Source organism: Battus philenor, unplaced genomic scaffold (genome assembly GCF_028537555.1).
Source record: "Battus philenor isolate CCGP_79_NKW_IND1 unplaced genomic scaffold, ilBatPhil1.0.hap1 SCAF_5, whole genome shotgun sequence".
Taxonomy (NCBI): Eukaryota; Metazoa; Arthropoda; class Insecta; order Lepidoptera; family Papilionidae; genus Battus; species Battus philenor.
This window is the reverse complement of record NW_027181715.1, coordinates 14,210,074-14,224,438: the sequence shown is the minus strand read 5'-3', so window position 1 is coordinate 14,224,438 and position 14,365 is coordinate 14,210,074. Positions and strand designations below refer to the sequence as shown.

General features: G+C 33.6%; 1 protein-coding gene across 1 annotated transcript; it reads left to right on the top strand.

Moving 5' to 3' along the window:
* Positions 1-2,836: 2,836 nt before the first annotated feature.
* LOC137929929 (uncharacterized) lies at positions 2,837-13,809 on the top strand. The gene is made up of 4 exons (XM_068773068.1): positions 2,837-4,170; positions 4,922-5,071; positions 10,468-11,793; positions 13,117-13,809. The coding sequence occupies exons 1-4, from the start codon at positions 2,850-2,852 to the stop codon at positions 13,329-13,331; spliced, it is 3,012 nt and encodes a 1,003-aa protein (XP_068629169.1). The 5' UTR covers positions 2,837-2,849; the 3' UTR covers positions 13,332-13,809.
* Positions 13,810-14,365: the final 556 nt, after the last annotated feature.

Genomic DNA, 14,365 nt, shown 5'->3' with positions numbered 1-14,365 from the left:
CACTTCCGCACATGCAGTGGTAGTCGTCCAACAAAGTGTACCGCCCGCCAGCCCGCTGATAAATGCGTATGCGGCAAGCAATGCGAATCACACAACTGCCACCGACAAATCACTCAACACATGATTGTACCCTCTATCATACTGAGGACAGAGAATTTTTACTTTCAAATATTTATTTTTTCAGTTTGTGTTTTATCGTCCTTCTCCACTCATTTTGCTTCATTGTCTTTCTGTTTATATACATTTCATTCTCACTACTCCTATCTTATTTTGCTGTTATTTATACATTTTCTTTGTATCAATTAATAATTGGTCATTTTATCCTTATTCTTACCTGAATATCGTTGCAGTTTTATTTATCACATTACTCAAAAAAATATGGCAACACTCTATGTCTCCCATTAGGTAGACCATGGTGCCACTCTCTACCCTTCTAGTTCTAACACACAGTATACTCTTGCACATGCAAATACGTGACAACAAATGATTACGTGCATAACGGTTTGGGAAATTGCAGGGTCACAGATGCACAAAGGACTTTCCTTGAATTTAAACCTGTTCAGGTATTTGGAAAATCCCAAGTGCTTCGTGGACGTTTGGGCTAGACACAAATCTAGCTCCACTGTACATGAAGTCAGAGCATGGGTTGAAGATAAATTTAAGACGCTCACTAATGTTTAGAATTCACACGATACTATTAACCTTAGGATATTCTTTTTCTTTGTTATCAAAATAATGGGCTTATTAATGTACAATACATGAATGACCCACGTAGGTCACGCATGTCATGATATATTAGCAAAAGAAATCAAGATCGTTGTTTATAAATTAAAACGATACTTCGTCTCAGGATTAATATACCGATGTAATTTAGATAATCGGTTCTTCCTTATTGGCACAGAAAGGTCCAAAGGCAAGAGCAAGTCTACTAAAGGCAGATAATACGAAATCATAATGATTGCGTGGAATAAAATTGATGTTCCCCATACGGTATCTTTTATTTTAGAGTTAAATTTCATATTGTTTTAGCCTCTGATCAAGTAACAATCAATATCTATAATAATTTGATACTAATTTTAACGTCATACGAGTAAGAAATTGGAGGAACTTTCCAGCCTTCACATGACTTTATCCGGTGTGGCTGTTGATATTGGCTCTAGTGATATTAAACTAAAGATCATCGTCATCATACCAGTGACATTAAGAAATTCTTATCATTAGTTACATCTTCATTACATAACACATTTAGCTGAAGCACCATTACTTGGACCATGGTTAAATTGATTTTAACTAACTACAAAAAATATCGGCACCTGAGGTCTACGAGAAGTCAGATAGCATCAATTATGTCTAACATAATATCAGCGCTGTGGTGCAGGTGTTACACGAAATAGCTCTGGAATGTCAACGAACAACTAACGAAACAACTCCTTTGAAGTATTCTGTATCGATAAAATTTCCATCGTTGATCTTGTTGACCATCTCAAATGCTGCATCAAAATATTTCTTGGATTGTAGATCACAAGAGGAATGTATAGGTTGTCAAAAAATCCCAAAACTTTAAATTTGACGTCACGCTGTACTGGCAGAAGTGAAACAAATCAGCAAGTCACGGAGTAAGATGTATCGCCAAAATAAACATACATCGACTTGGAAATTAACTGTAGACTGGAGATGAATGATTATATTCAGGTCTTAGATGTTATTGATCGACACAACTATCACATTGAACAAAAAGATTTAATTAGAATTTTTTTTTCATTTCCTTTCCACGACCAAAAGCAAAAGCTTGTGATTAAGAAGGTTTTTAAATATTTCTCTATGATTTTGCTATCATTGGTGCTAAACAAAATATTTTTATCGTACAGACACCTTCAATTATCTCCAAAATTTTCTTCCAATCTTAAGCAAGATCACACTTAGTATCTATTACCCAATTAGAATCCATTGTATGCAGTCTACGAAAGTAAAATTGAGAGAGCACAAAAAATTTCCTTCGTATTCTGAACTACCAAATGCAATGCTCCCGGGATTCTCTAAAAATTTGTCAAACAGATAACGTATGTTATCATTGATGAATCGACATTCTCTGAATGAACGACACTACGCTTAAAACTATTTGTGCTGGCCATGTTAACTTTTCGAAACTGTTGTCCGAGGTAAATTTTCCAATTGCTACAACTAGAACGGGTTCTAAATATCTCTTCTTTTTATCAACCGCAAAGACAAATGTCGGTAAACTTGCACCCTTATATAGGATGAGTGACTTCCTCAATTCATGTATTAGTGATATTGATATATTTTCATGCTCTCTTGTATCTTTTAAATTCATTTGAAGTTATTGGATATACACAATACAATTTAAACCTCATTGAATTAAAACGGCGTGCTGTGATCATCTCTGTCTGTTCTTCAGAATGCGCCAGATTATTGATCCCTGTTTAGTAATGTTTTTATTTTGTTTTATTATTGTTTAACTTTGATTCATTAATTATTCTTAGTGAGATAGTTTTAAGATAACATGTATTTTTTTAGTGCCTTTTGTTTCTATTTATCTCCAATAAAATAAATTATAATTAAAAAATTAAAATTAAAACGTTATTATGCTCTGTTTTCAAATTAACGTCATTCCTTCAATATCTAAAGTAAATTATATTTTATCTAGAAATTATTTGACGTTACATTAGTGGATACCTAAAGCTGCGGTTGTTCGCTAACAACAATGTTTATCTGTATCTTGAGATAGAGATTTTTTTATTCTCACTATCGCGAAATAAGCTAAGGCTCATGTGATTTTAGGTATTTAATAACAATTCATATCGAGGTCAGTGTCAGTGTAGAGCGTAGCAATGTTGTCCGTAGGCCTGTTCTTTATTAGTGTTGCACTTTTTGCCACTTTACAATATTTATTTGAAAATAGAAACTATTGGCAAAAGAGAAATGTACCAGAAGTTAAAGGCGTTATTGGAAATTTTATGAAAGGTAAAAAATCTTTACCTGAAATTTATAGAGAAATTTATTACGCCCATCCTAATGATGATAACATCGGTGTTTATTATGGAACGAAACCGGCTTTGATAATTAAAAATCTGAAAAATATTCAAGCTGTATTAGCAAGTGATTATTCTAGTTTCTTCACTCGTGGTTTCATAAGAAATAGAAATGATTTATTGAGCGACAATATACTTCATATGGAAGATTACGAACGTTGGAGACTTATCAGATCTAAAATCTCTCCTGTATTTACAACGGTCAAACTTAAAAACATGTTTTATATAATGGATAGATGTGCCGAAGATTTCATAAAGTACATAGGTAATAACAAAGAAGCATTAGAAAATCCTTTTAATTCCCTGTACACGTATACAACTGCTTCAATCGCTGCATCTGTTTTTGGTATTGAAACTAATAAGAAAAACACAATGGATTCACCGCTTATTGATATGGCATGGAAGGCCGCAGGAACTACGCCACTTAAAATTTTAAAATTCACAATTTCCGTGTATTTTCCTAAGTTGTTTGAATTACTTAAACTAAACATGTTCATCGAACAAGAAGATTATTTTATAAATGTTGTAAAGGCAGCACTTCAAGATCGACGTATAAGTAACAATAAGAGATATGACTTTATTGATACTTGTCTAGAGTTACAAAACGAAGGTATGATGCAAAACCCAACGTCGGGATATAAACTTGAGCCAACAGATGAGCTGATGGCAGCTCAGGCTTTCTTCTTCTTCATCGCCGGTGCTGACACGTCCGCCCACTCCATGCATTTCACTTTACTAGAACTTGCTGGTAATCCTGAAATCCTTAAAAGACTACACGAGGAAATAGACGAAGTGTTCGAGAAATACAATGAAAAAATTACATACAATGAAATGGAAGAATTCAAATACATGGACATGGTTATAAATGAAGCGATAAGAAAACATCCACCGGTAGGCTATGTCCAAAGAAAGTGTTCAAAACCGACAACGCTTCCGTTTGGCGACATTAATATTGAAAAGAATGTAACTGTGATTATACCTATCTACGCTATACACAGAGATGAAAAGTATTATCCAAATCCAGACGTATACGATCCGGAAAGATTTTCACCTAATAATATTTCGAAAATTCCAAAATTTGCTTACCTACCATTCGGCGAAGGAAATCGAATTTGTATCGGTATGTAGTATTAATTTTCTATTAATATACCCTAGCATATATATATATAGATGAGTGAGTTTTTTTTTTGGCCTTACACTGGTGCCCCGTATGTCGGACTCGATCTAGGCGTCAATACCGACTAAAAACAATCCTCTTTCTTCGGTATCCCTGGTCCCCAAGCCAGCTTCCTCCGCTCCTGCTGAGTACTCGCTCTTAAGTTCCCAGGCTGAAGGTGAGGATATCATTGTAGCTATCAGAGTTTCAGGACAAATTTTGCTTAAAAAATTCTCTAGCAGATCGTATCTCAGTTACAGCGAAGATGTTTGCACTAAGAACGACTATACCCGTGTAGGTGATATACATGATTAATTATTAATTAATGTAGCCTTAGAGTCCACATAGTCGACAGAAGATGCTAGATGCAGCACCAGTCCTGTTGGAAATCTATGAAAGCCAATGTCCATTTGTGGACCTAATGTGATATAAATAATGGTGATGATGAAATCCTAAAGATATTAGAGCTTACATTAATGTGTCATATATACATATATATATATATATATATATATGTGTGTGTGTGTGTATATGTATATATATATTTTTTTATTTAAATAGTTCGTAGTTTCAATTACAAAAAGAATAATGAGCATAATTAATAGCAAAAAGTATTTCTGTGTAACGTGTCATAAATTTTTTTTTAAATCGTGAATTGTTATTAAAACATATTTTGCCAGTGACTCGACATTAAAAGTTTATTTATTTTTCTCAGGTGCAAGGTTCGCTCGATTGCAACTGAAGATTGGACTCGCACGGCTTCTTCGACGTTATACACTGAAACAACAGATGTACAAACCTGGTTACCTGCCTAGTATATTCGGCCTAAGAGACCCCAACGCTCTTATTGACTTTTTACCACGGGAAAAATAAATATGAAAAATATATCTATTTATTCATTTGTTTACACTTTATTGTTGACTCTGTGTTTGGCACTAATCGGTGTAACATAACTCCTGAAGATGCCCCGTGGAGGGGTGAAACACGTGTTGAGTGATTTGACGTTGCAGTTGTGTAATTCGCATCGTTTGCCGCATGCGCATTTATCAGCGGGCTGGCGGGCGGTGCACTTTGTTGCACGACTACCATTGCATGTGCGGAAGTGGCTAAATATTAGTCCTTTTCTTACTTAGGATGGACTTCCACAAGGTAACGCCTGATTCCTTTAAATACACTTAATTGTATACGTTAGATAATATCTAAGTAAAACAATTTACATAGAAGTACAAGAGAATGTTTTAACGCTCGAAGCATTCTCTACCATTCAACCTTTGGATGGAGATGAGAGACATAGAGAGCAGTTTAGGGTGTACATACATACAAATAAATACATTGCTATAAAGATACACATATATACAAAAATACTTATGTGTACATAGTTACATATATACAAATCTATCTATTTCAGAGACCAAGGAAGTGTTCTTTTACCATTTTTTAAATACTTATTTTAAATACCTATTATTGGTGACAATAATACAAGATTTCTCCATAAATACAGATTTATTCAACTAGGCAGGCATTATCAATTTCAAGTTCTCGTATGATATAAGCAACTTATCATGTGAGTCACGTAAAAAAACTAATCAAGATTTAAGATAAGAGGGAGTAAGCGGTAACAAAATATGAATGATATATTATGACATAATATGATGCGACCATTCCGGCGAAGTCGAAACAGAATATCTATTTATATATAAGAGATTACTATCCATATACTGACACATTACGATACCTCATCCTTTCTATCATCATAAATTTTTTCTCTATATTGATTCTATCATCATCTCCCAAGGATAACCACGACGACCGGTTTTACGTTGCCCGTACCCAGCGGCTTCCCAAGACTTTGACTATATCATCCGCGAGTGACCTACCAATACCGCATCAATCTGGTGGTAGTCACTCAAGAACCTTTAACCACAAGTCTTGGAGACAGTAGAGATATTATTTCCGCTGACCAGAGGTGAGTTTAGAACGAATTTTATGAAGCTCTACCTTCAAAAGATGTTGTAGTATCAACCCATAGTCGCCAACTGCAAGACGTACATCTGTGAACCGGGCGTGGACCAGACCGTGACCCACCTTATGGCCCAGTTTCCCACATTCGGGGGACTCCGGTTCGACTTCGAGTGCTAGTCTGGTGTGAAAATCAGGGAGGAATCAATAGCCTCCCTGATAAGAGAAGAAAAAACCAAAGAAGAGTTCCTCCTACTCTATAGAAAAATAATAAGTATAATAATATATAGAAATAAAAGCTAATAAAAATGTAAACAACAAAATTAAAAAAATAAATAATGTAAAACCAAGTGATATTGTAATAATCCTATATAGAAATAAAATAATAAAAATGTAAAAGAGTAATGAGGGATGTATGAAAGGCGTTACAGAGCGAAAGGGAAAGACAGAAGAATTCATTCTTGCCACAATTCTTCATTGTGGCAAGAATGAAAAGAACGCAAGATCATACGATCTATGAAAGGCGATAACGAAAATTAAAAAAAATTGTGAAAAAATTGAATAATTTTAAATAGTCCCTTTTAAATAGTCAAAGAGCAATGGAGCGAAGTATGACAGGTATACGAAGACAAGATCGGATCAGAAATACCATTGTAAGATCGAAAACTAAACTGACGGATATATTAAAAAGAATAGACCAGCAAAAGTGGCGATGGACCGGTCACATGATTCGTGACAAGAATGGGAAATGGAGCAAGGCCATAACAGAATAGTACCCGAGAGACGGAAAAAGAAATCGAGGAAGACAAAAAATAAGATGGGAAGATGATTTAAAACTGACTGTGGGTGTAAAATGGAGATGGGTTGCGAACGACAGAAGTCAATGGAAGTTTTTGGAGGAGGCCTATGCCAACAGGCACACTGAAATTAGAAACATACTTTAAAAATAAATTTAGTTTTAAAATGTGTAGCAATAGATTATTTTGTAAATACTAATTTCGGAATAAAGGGCTTTATTATTATTATTATTATTATTATTATTATTATTATTATTATTATTATTATTATTATAAATAATCCCTGTCCCACACAAGATAGAGGGCACGAGAGGCTCCCAATAGCGGGAGCTATAAAAAAAAATTGCAAGACATATGCCACCTCCAAAGATATCTATAGGGGGATATACCATCTCTTGGCAGGTGGATTGGCGATCGCAGTGTGGTATTATGGGATGCATAGAACGCTGCTGCCCATACTCTGAAAATATGTCTATTAACAGTGGCAATCCTATATAATAATTGCACTATAAGTCACCTATGATCGCAATTTATTTCTCTACTATTGAACTACCCCTTTTCAAAGGATCTTGAAAGCGCTTTTATTATAAAAGATGCATCTGTTTAATATATTTGTCTTATAAGTATAAAAGTTAGTCGAAATATTTTTTGGCCCGTTCAATATTACTTAGTATAGATTTTATAAAATTACACTCACAAAAGGCAGTGCGAACGGGTAAGATACAACAAGTAGTAAATGTAAACATTAATATATATATATATATATATATATATATATATATATATATATATATATAGTCATATATCATTATCTATATCTAGTCAGAACAGATTTGTTATTTTTCAATTTATGTATTCTATTATATTTCTATATACATTCATATACTTATATATTTATGAATATAATGACTATGTTACGATAATAAACTTAACCTTTGTCTCTTAATACACGCAATTAATGATAAAAATTCAAATAGAGAATATAAATTCGAAAATTCTTTATTCAAAATACAATGAATTACAGCCTAGTGATTTCCAAAGTGGTCTATATCGACCCCTAGGGGTCTATGACAACTTGCAAGGGGTCTACGTCAGCGAAAAAAAATTTGGGGGTCCATGAAATGAAAATGGGGGTCCACGACAGTGGATCTCAACACATACACTGATAGTACCTATTTACTTGCATCATAATATCTTGTAATATCAAAACATATACATTATTTATAAAAGTACCTATGAAGTAAAAAATTTATTATATATGTTTATAAAATTGTGTAAGTTGTAGGATGTTGAACATCATTAGCCGAGGAGATTTAAGATTAACCCTTACAAAATTGGCGCCAAATGTTGATAATTTATTATTAAAGCATCAGGTTCATCCTTCTCACTAAAAATATATATAATATTGCTTACGTTATTTTATTTATAGTTTATTTTATGATTATTTAATGTTACGTATATTTTACATAACAGATACGAAATTTTATTTTGAGTAGTTTTAATTTAAATTCAATTAATAAATGTATAAATTAACATGTGTTTTTACTTTAAGTTATTAACACTAAACTTCACTACAGTTAGAAATTTACAGGAAATCAATATCAGGTAAGTGGGGGGTCTACCCAACACGGAAAAATATGGCAAGGGGTCTACGACACAAAAAAGTTTGGGGAATTCTGCTAAGAGTAACGTCTGTTCGTGTGATAAATACTTCAGTTCTGCGAACATGCGAAATAACTCCAATGGAACTAAAGATTTTGTTAACAAAACTACATATTTAATAATAGAAATAATAATACCGCAACATTTTAAGTTGAAGGTCTTTGATCAGGGTGTGTTGCCGGTGATGACATATGGATGACGTGGTGACTAATGACGGACCTCATATGGTATATGCTCGGAAATGAAGAGATCCGTAAAATAACCAAGATCACGTATATCCCCCACTCGGAAGTCGTAGTCGTGCAGTGTACGTCCATCGGCTGAAAAGAAGAACCCTTGGCACTCATCTAGCAATTGGAAGCATCCACTATTCGGGATCCTATTGTAAAAGCATTTACATTGTACATATAAATATTTACAAAGGAGAATATGGAACCACCAGGAATTTGTTACGTAATATTTATTGTTTGAATGAAATCGCAACTAAATACTCTAACATTTATCTACAAGTACAACCATTAATTTCAATAGGCGCTTAATAAATGATATGCAAATTATACGTACAAGTATTGACAAATGACAAACGAATCTAATTCGAATTTCAATAAAAAAAATTAACCCTTAAAAGCCTAGAGTTTCAATTTTGATACCAATCTTTTAAACCGAATGTTAACATTACTATTAATTTTTTATAGGTTGGCTGTACGTATTTTACTGTTGTATAATATTCTTTCCAACGAAACTAAAAAAAAATCTATTTTTCCCTTTATCTAGACCCTCGAGCAAACACAGTAATATTAAAAAAATCACTTTCGTAAATCAGGCTATTAAGGGTTAAAAAAAAAACTGTTAATTTAATTATACATTGATTTCGTTCAATATATTCTTTTATATGGTAACATTTTATTTAGTTTTTCGTATACGATTTCTTTAGAGAAACATGTTTATTTACAATCTGTGGCATCAAGCGACATCGAAAAAAAAATTCATAGAATCAAATTATGCGAATACTACATACCTACTACTACTAATCTTTGCTTTGTTATTGTTTCTAATTACTACCCACAATGTGGATAGACCTCCCTACCAAGTTCAATATACTGGGATACGGGCTACTAAGCAGTCCTATTAACAATCTATCGAGGAGGGCTATGTCCAACTGTGAACGAACTAACAAAGAAATGATGACGATGAAATAATGGGTGATTAATAATGGTGCAGTAATATTTTTCTAAGCAAGGAACATACTAATGCTAAGAGTCCAACATTCAAGATAACTAATTGCTCGTGGAGGAATGATATGACATATACACATTAAACAATTGTTAATACACTCGGTAGCAAAAATAGAGAGCCGTTAAAAATTTTGTATAGTTAATTATCATGATATTTCTTGAACAACTTTAAAATAATCGTGAATCAGATACAGACTGGTTTTTTGGTATATTATTAAGACAGATAAAGGTACAGCTAATGTTTTAGCAGATACGTTGATTTGTTTCCTCTTTCATATTAATTGTCTAATATTATTAAACTCTTTCGTTGACGATAACATGACTTTTTTATGTGCCATATGTAAAAATCAAACACTTTACTTGTGTATGCAATATATTTGTTACAAATTTTCAGATGTTAAAATTCTGAATTATTGATTGTAACTTGTGAAAGGCAATATTTTTTTAGATCTAAAATAGTATTTACACGGCGTTGTAAAATATGAATTTAATAAATGACCCGATTTTATTGCCGTCGATTATAATTATTTACAAGTAGTGTTTACTCGATTATCTTACATTATAAACAAGACGCACAAGACTGTCGAACGCAGTTCCTGTTTACCTTTAAACGATGTCGTTCATAATTCTATTTCTCTCAACTTTAGTGTTATACGCTGTTTTACAATTGGTAATAAAAAACAGGAATTACTGGCTGAAAAGAAATATACCAGAAGTGAATGGAGTAATATGGAATTTTGTAAGTGGAAAAAGATCACTGCCTGAGGTAGTAAAAGAAATTTACTACGCACATCCCAATGAAGAAAACATAGGATTTTATCTTGGAATACAGCCAGCATTGATAATTAAAAATTTGGAAAATGTACAAGCTGTTTTATCTGGAGATTTTCAAAGCTTTCACAGTCGCGGATTGATCGTAAATCAAAGTGATGCAGTCAGCGACAGTGTGCTCTTCATAGACGAATATGAAAAATGGAGATTGATCAGGCATAAAATCACACCAGTTTTTACAATGAAAAAACTTAAAAACATGTTCTACATTGTTGAACATTGCGCTCGCGATTTCGTTAAGTTCATTAAAAATAATAAAGGTAATTTGAATAAATCTTTCGATGCCGTGTACACATATACCACTGCTTCGATTGTAGCATCAGTTTTTGGAATAAACGCAGACAATGAAAACACAATGTACTCACCTTTTATAAAAGCGGCATGGAAGGCTTCAGAAGCAACTCATTGGTCTAAATTAAAATTTGGTCTATCCGTAACATGTCCGAAGCTTTTTGAAACGTTACAATTAAAAATGTTTGGCACTGAGCAGGACTTTTTTCTAAATGCTATAAAAAAGGCGCTACACGATCGACGACGTAGTAATAATAAGAGACACGATTTCATTGACACCTGCATAGAGTTACAAAACGAAGGCCTCATGCAAAACCCAACGTCGGGATATAAACTTGAGCCTACAGATGAGCTGATGGCGGCACAGGCTTTCTTCTTCTTTATAGCCGGAACTGACTCGTCCGCCCACTCCATGCATTTCACTTTGCTAGAACTTGCTGCTAACCCTGTTATACTTAAACGACTGCACGAAGAAATAGACAATGTTTTTGAGAGATGTAATGAAAAGATTACTGTAAACGAAATAGAGGATTTGAAGTATCTGGATATGGTTATCAATGAAGCCTTCCGAAAGTATCCAAATATAGGCTTTATTCAGAGGAAATGCACTAGACGTACCACGTTACCTGCCGGACAAATTACAATCGATAAAGACGTGTTGGTAATTATTCCGACGTACGCTATACATCGCGACGAAAAATACTATTCGAATCCTGATGTTTTTGATCCGGAAAGATTTTCAGCTGAAAATATTTCGAAAATTCAAAAACTTAGTTTTCTACCGTTTGGGGAAGGGAATCGTATTTGTATCGGTGAGTTTTCAATTTGTCAAATATTTTTTTATCGTAGTTTTATTCAATTACTTAAAATAGATGATAGCAATAACTAGTACAGTAATGAAATTTTAAACATGTATTTGTACTAAATTTCCTATGTTTACGAATTAAGTAATGAGAAAGGAAGATCAAAGGCTAATTAAAAAGGCTATTATTAAACTAGCAATTCAGATAACTCATTAAACAAAATCGTTCTTGTATTATCGTATTTACAAACATCACGCGTACATTAATAGGTCATTACCTATCCGACTTTTAATAATATTTTTTATCTCCACCTTAGAGTACTTCAAAGTTCATATGTATATATATATGTATATATATATATGTATGTATACATATATATATATATATATATATATATATGTATGTATACATATACAATTCATATGTAGAGATAGACTAAAATAAATTTAATTTACGAAACTCATTACTATACTTTATGTGTAAACTGTCTTAAAATTTTCTTAATTTTTTTTTTAATTTTATTCTTTTAAACTTTATTGCCTAATTAACTGCGCATTAAGGTTTATATTAACGAGTAAACTGTTTACCTTGCGAATGGACCTCCTGCGTTCCGCTCGCAGGTTTGTGGTTTCCACTTCAGAATCCTAAGGTCCAAACGACGAATAGTCCTGAGCGCTATGTAACCTGCCCAATGACACTTATTGCAACCTCTTTTTCCGCTTCTTAATTTTTATTCTATTCTTAATTTGATTTAATTGAGAAATATAAAATAGTGGCTCCCTTAGTGATGAGATTTAATTGATTTTACAAAATATTAACTAAATAAAATATATCCAGGTGCAAGATTCGCTCGGCTTCAAATGAAAGTTGGACTGGCGTGGCTGCTAAAGCGATACACTCTCAAGGAACGAGAGTACAAACCGGATCACTTCGAGCCGAGTTTCTTCAGTCTGCGTGACACGAATGCCTCAGTTCATATTATACCTCGTGGAAAATAATTCTGTATTTCAATAATCATAATATTTCATCAAAGATTAATTATGACAATATTTATTGTTTAATTTATTACACCAAAAACCTTTAAAGCTTTTCACTAATAAATACATACATTCGCACATTTAAAGATTTTACACCTACATATGTATTTCTCACTTTAACAGTGTAACTTATGTTTTATATGGACTTATGTTTAAAATATATATATCATAAGTTCTTAGTAATTTAATATGTGTTATTATTGAATCTCTGGTCTGTTTTATCACTTAGTTATTATAAAATCGCCATTTGCAATAAATCCTTTTGTACAATATCTATTCATTGTTAACATTTCAGCCGATAGACGCTCATTGAAAGGTATAGATCACCCCTGTCTTCTTCTTTCCTCGTCTTGCGCTTTCCTCATTCAGCGACTTCACGCGACCTCAGCTATGTCGTCGGATCACCTGGTCTACCTGCGATGCGTCTACCGTCTCGTCGCTGCCACTCGGAATTCTTTCAGACCCAACGGCCGTTGGTTTCACGAGATCACTGCCACTCTAAACAAATAATTGATTTGCAAGTAATTTCTTTTTTTTTCTTCTGTGTTTATACATAATAAAAGTAGATAAATAAATAAATACAGTATTAACATCTTCCAAACAAATATTTATTTATAACAACATTATATCTAGCACTATGCGTGTAGTATAAAGCTAGTGTACCAGGCTATATCGCATTTTGCAATCTACCGGGGAATTCTAATTAGATTGGACAGATTAATTGCTTTCCCATGTTACACGCGCCCCTCGAGATTCTGCATTAACCAATTAACATGATATCGGCCACCGTTTTAAAACTTGCTACAACACTATTTGGTTCCGTAATAAAAACAAAGCTCTATAGATTTCTAAACCGATTCCAACCGATCATATATTTCTCCGCGAAACACATGAGAGATCTACGAGATCATCAGAGAATCTGAAATTAAAAAAAAAACCGGCGCATTCTACTTTGTTTATGGCCAAATCTTACCACACAAACCGTTCTATCGTGGAATGACTTACCGCTGTGTATAAGAGGTGCTACGTCACTGCCTATTTTATAAAAATTGGTTAAGAAAGAAAAGGACCAATATTTAGCCACTTCCGCACATGCAGTGGTAGCCGTGCAATGAAATGCACCGCCCGCCAGCCCGCTGATAAATGCGAATGCGGCAAACAATGCGAATCACACAACCGCCACCGCCAAACTACTCAACACGTGTTTCATCCCTCCATGGGGCATCTTCAGGAGTTCATCTGAAAATTGCATTTCATTGCACGGCTACCACTGCATTTGTGGAAGTGACTAAATATTGGTCCTTTTCTTACTTAGGATGGACTTCCGCGAGGTAACGCCGGATTCCATTAAATAATTGGTTAAGAAATATTTACTAGACCTATGATTATTTATACTTTCTCTTTCTCTGTTTCTTTATTCTTTCCGAGGCAAGTGTGATGCAAGTCAGATACATAAAATCATACCGTTCGTTTATTATAAGTATATATGCAAAAGAACCAAGATCTCCGACGTAGCTCTAAGAATTGTCTGTCTAAAGTGGGCG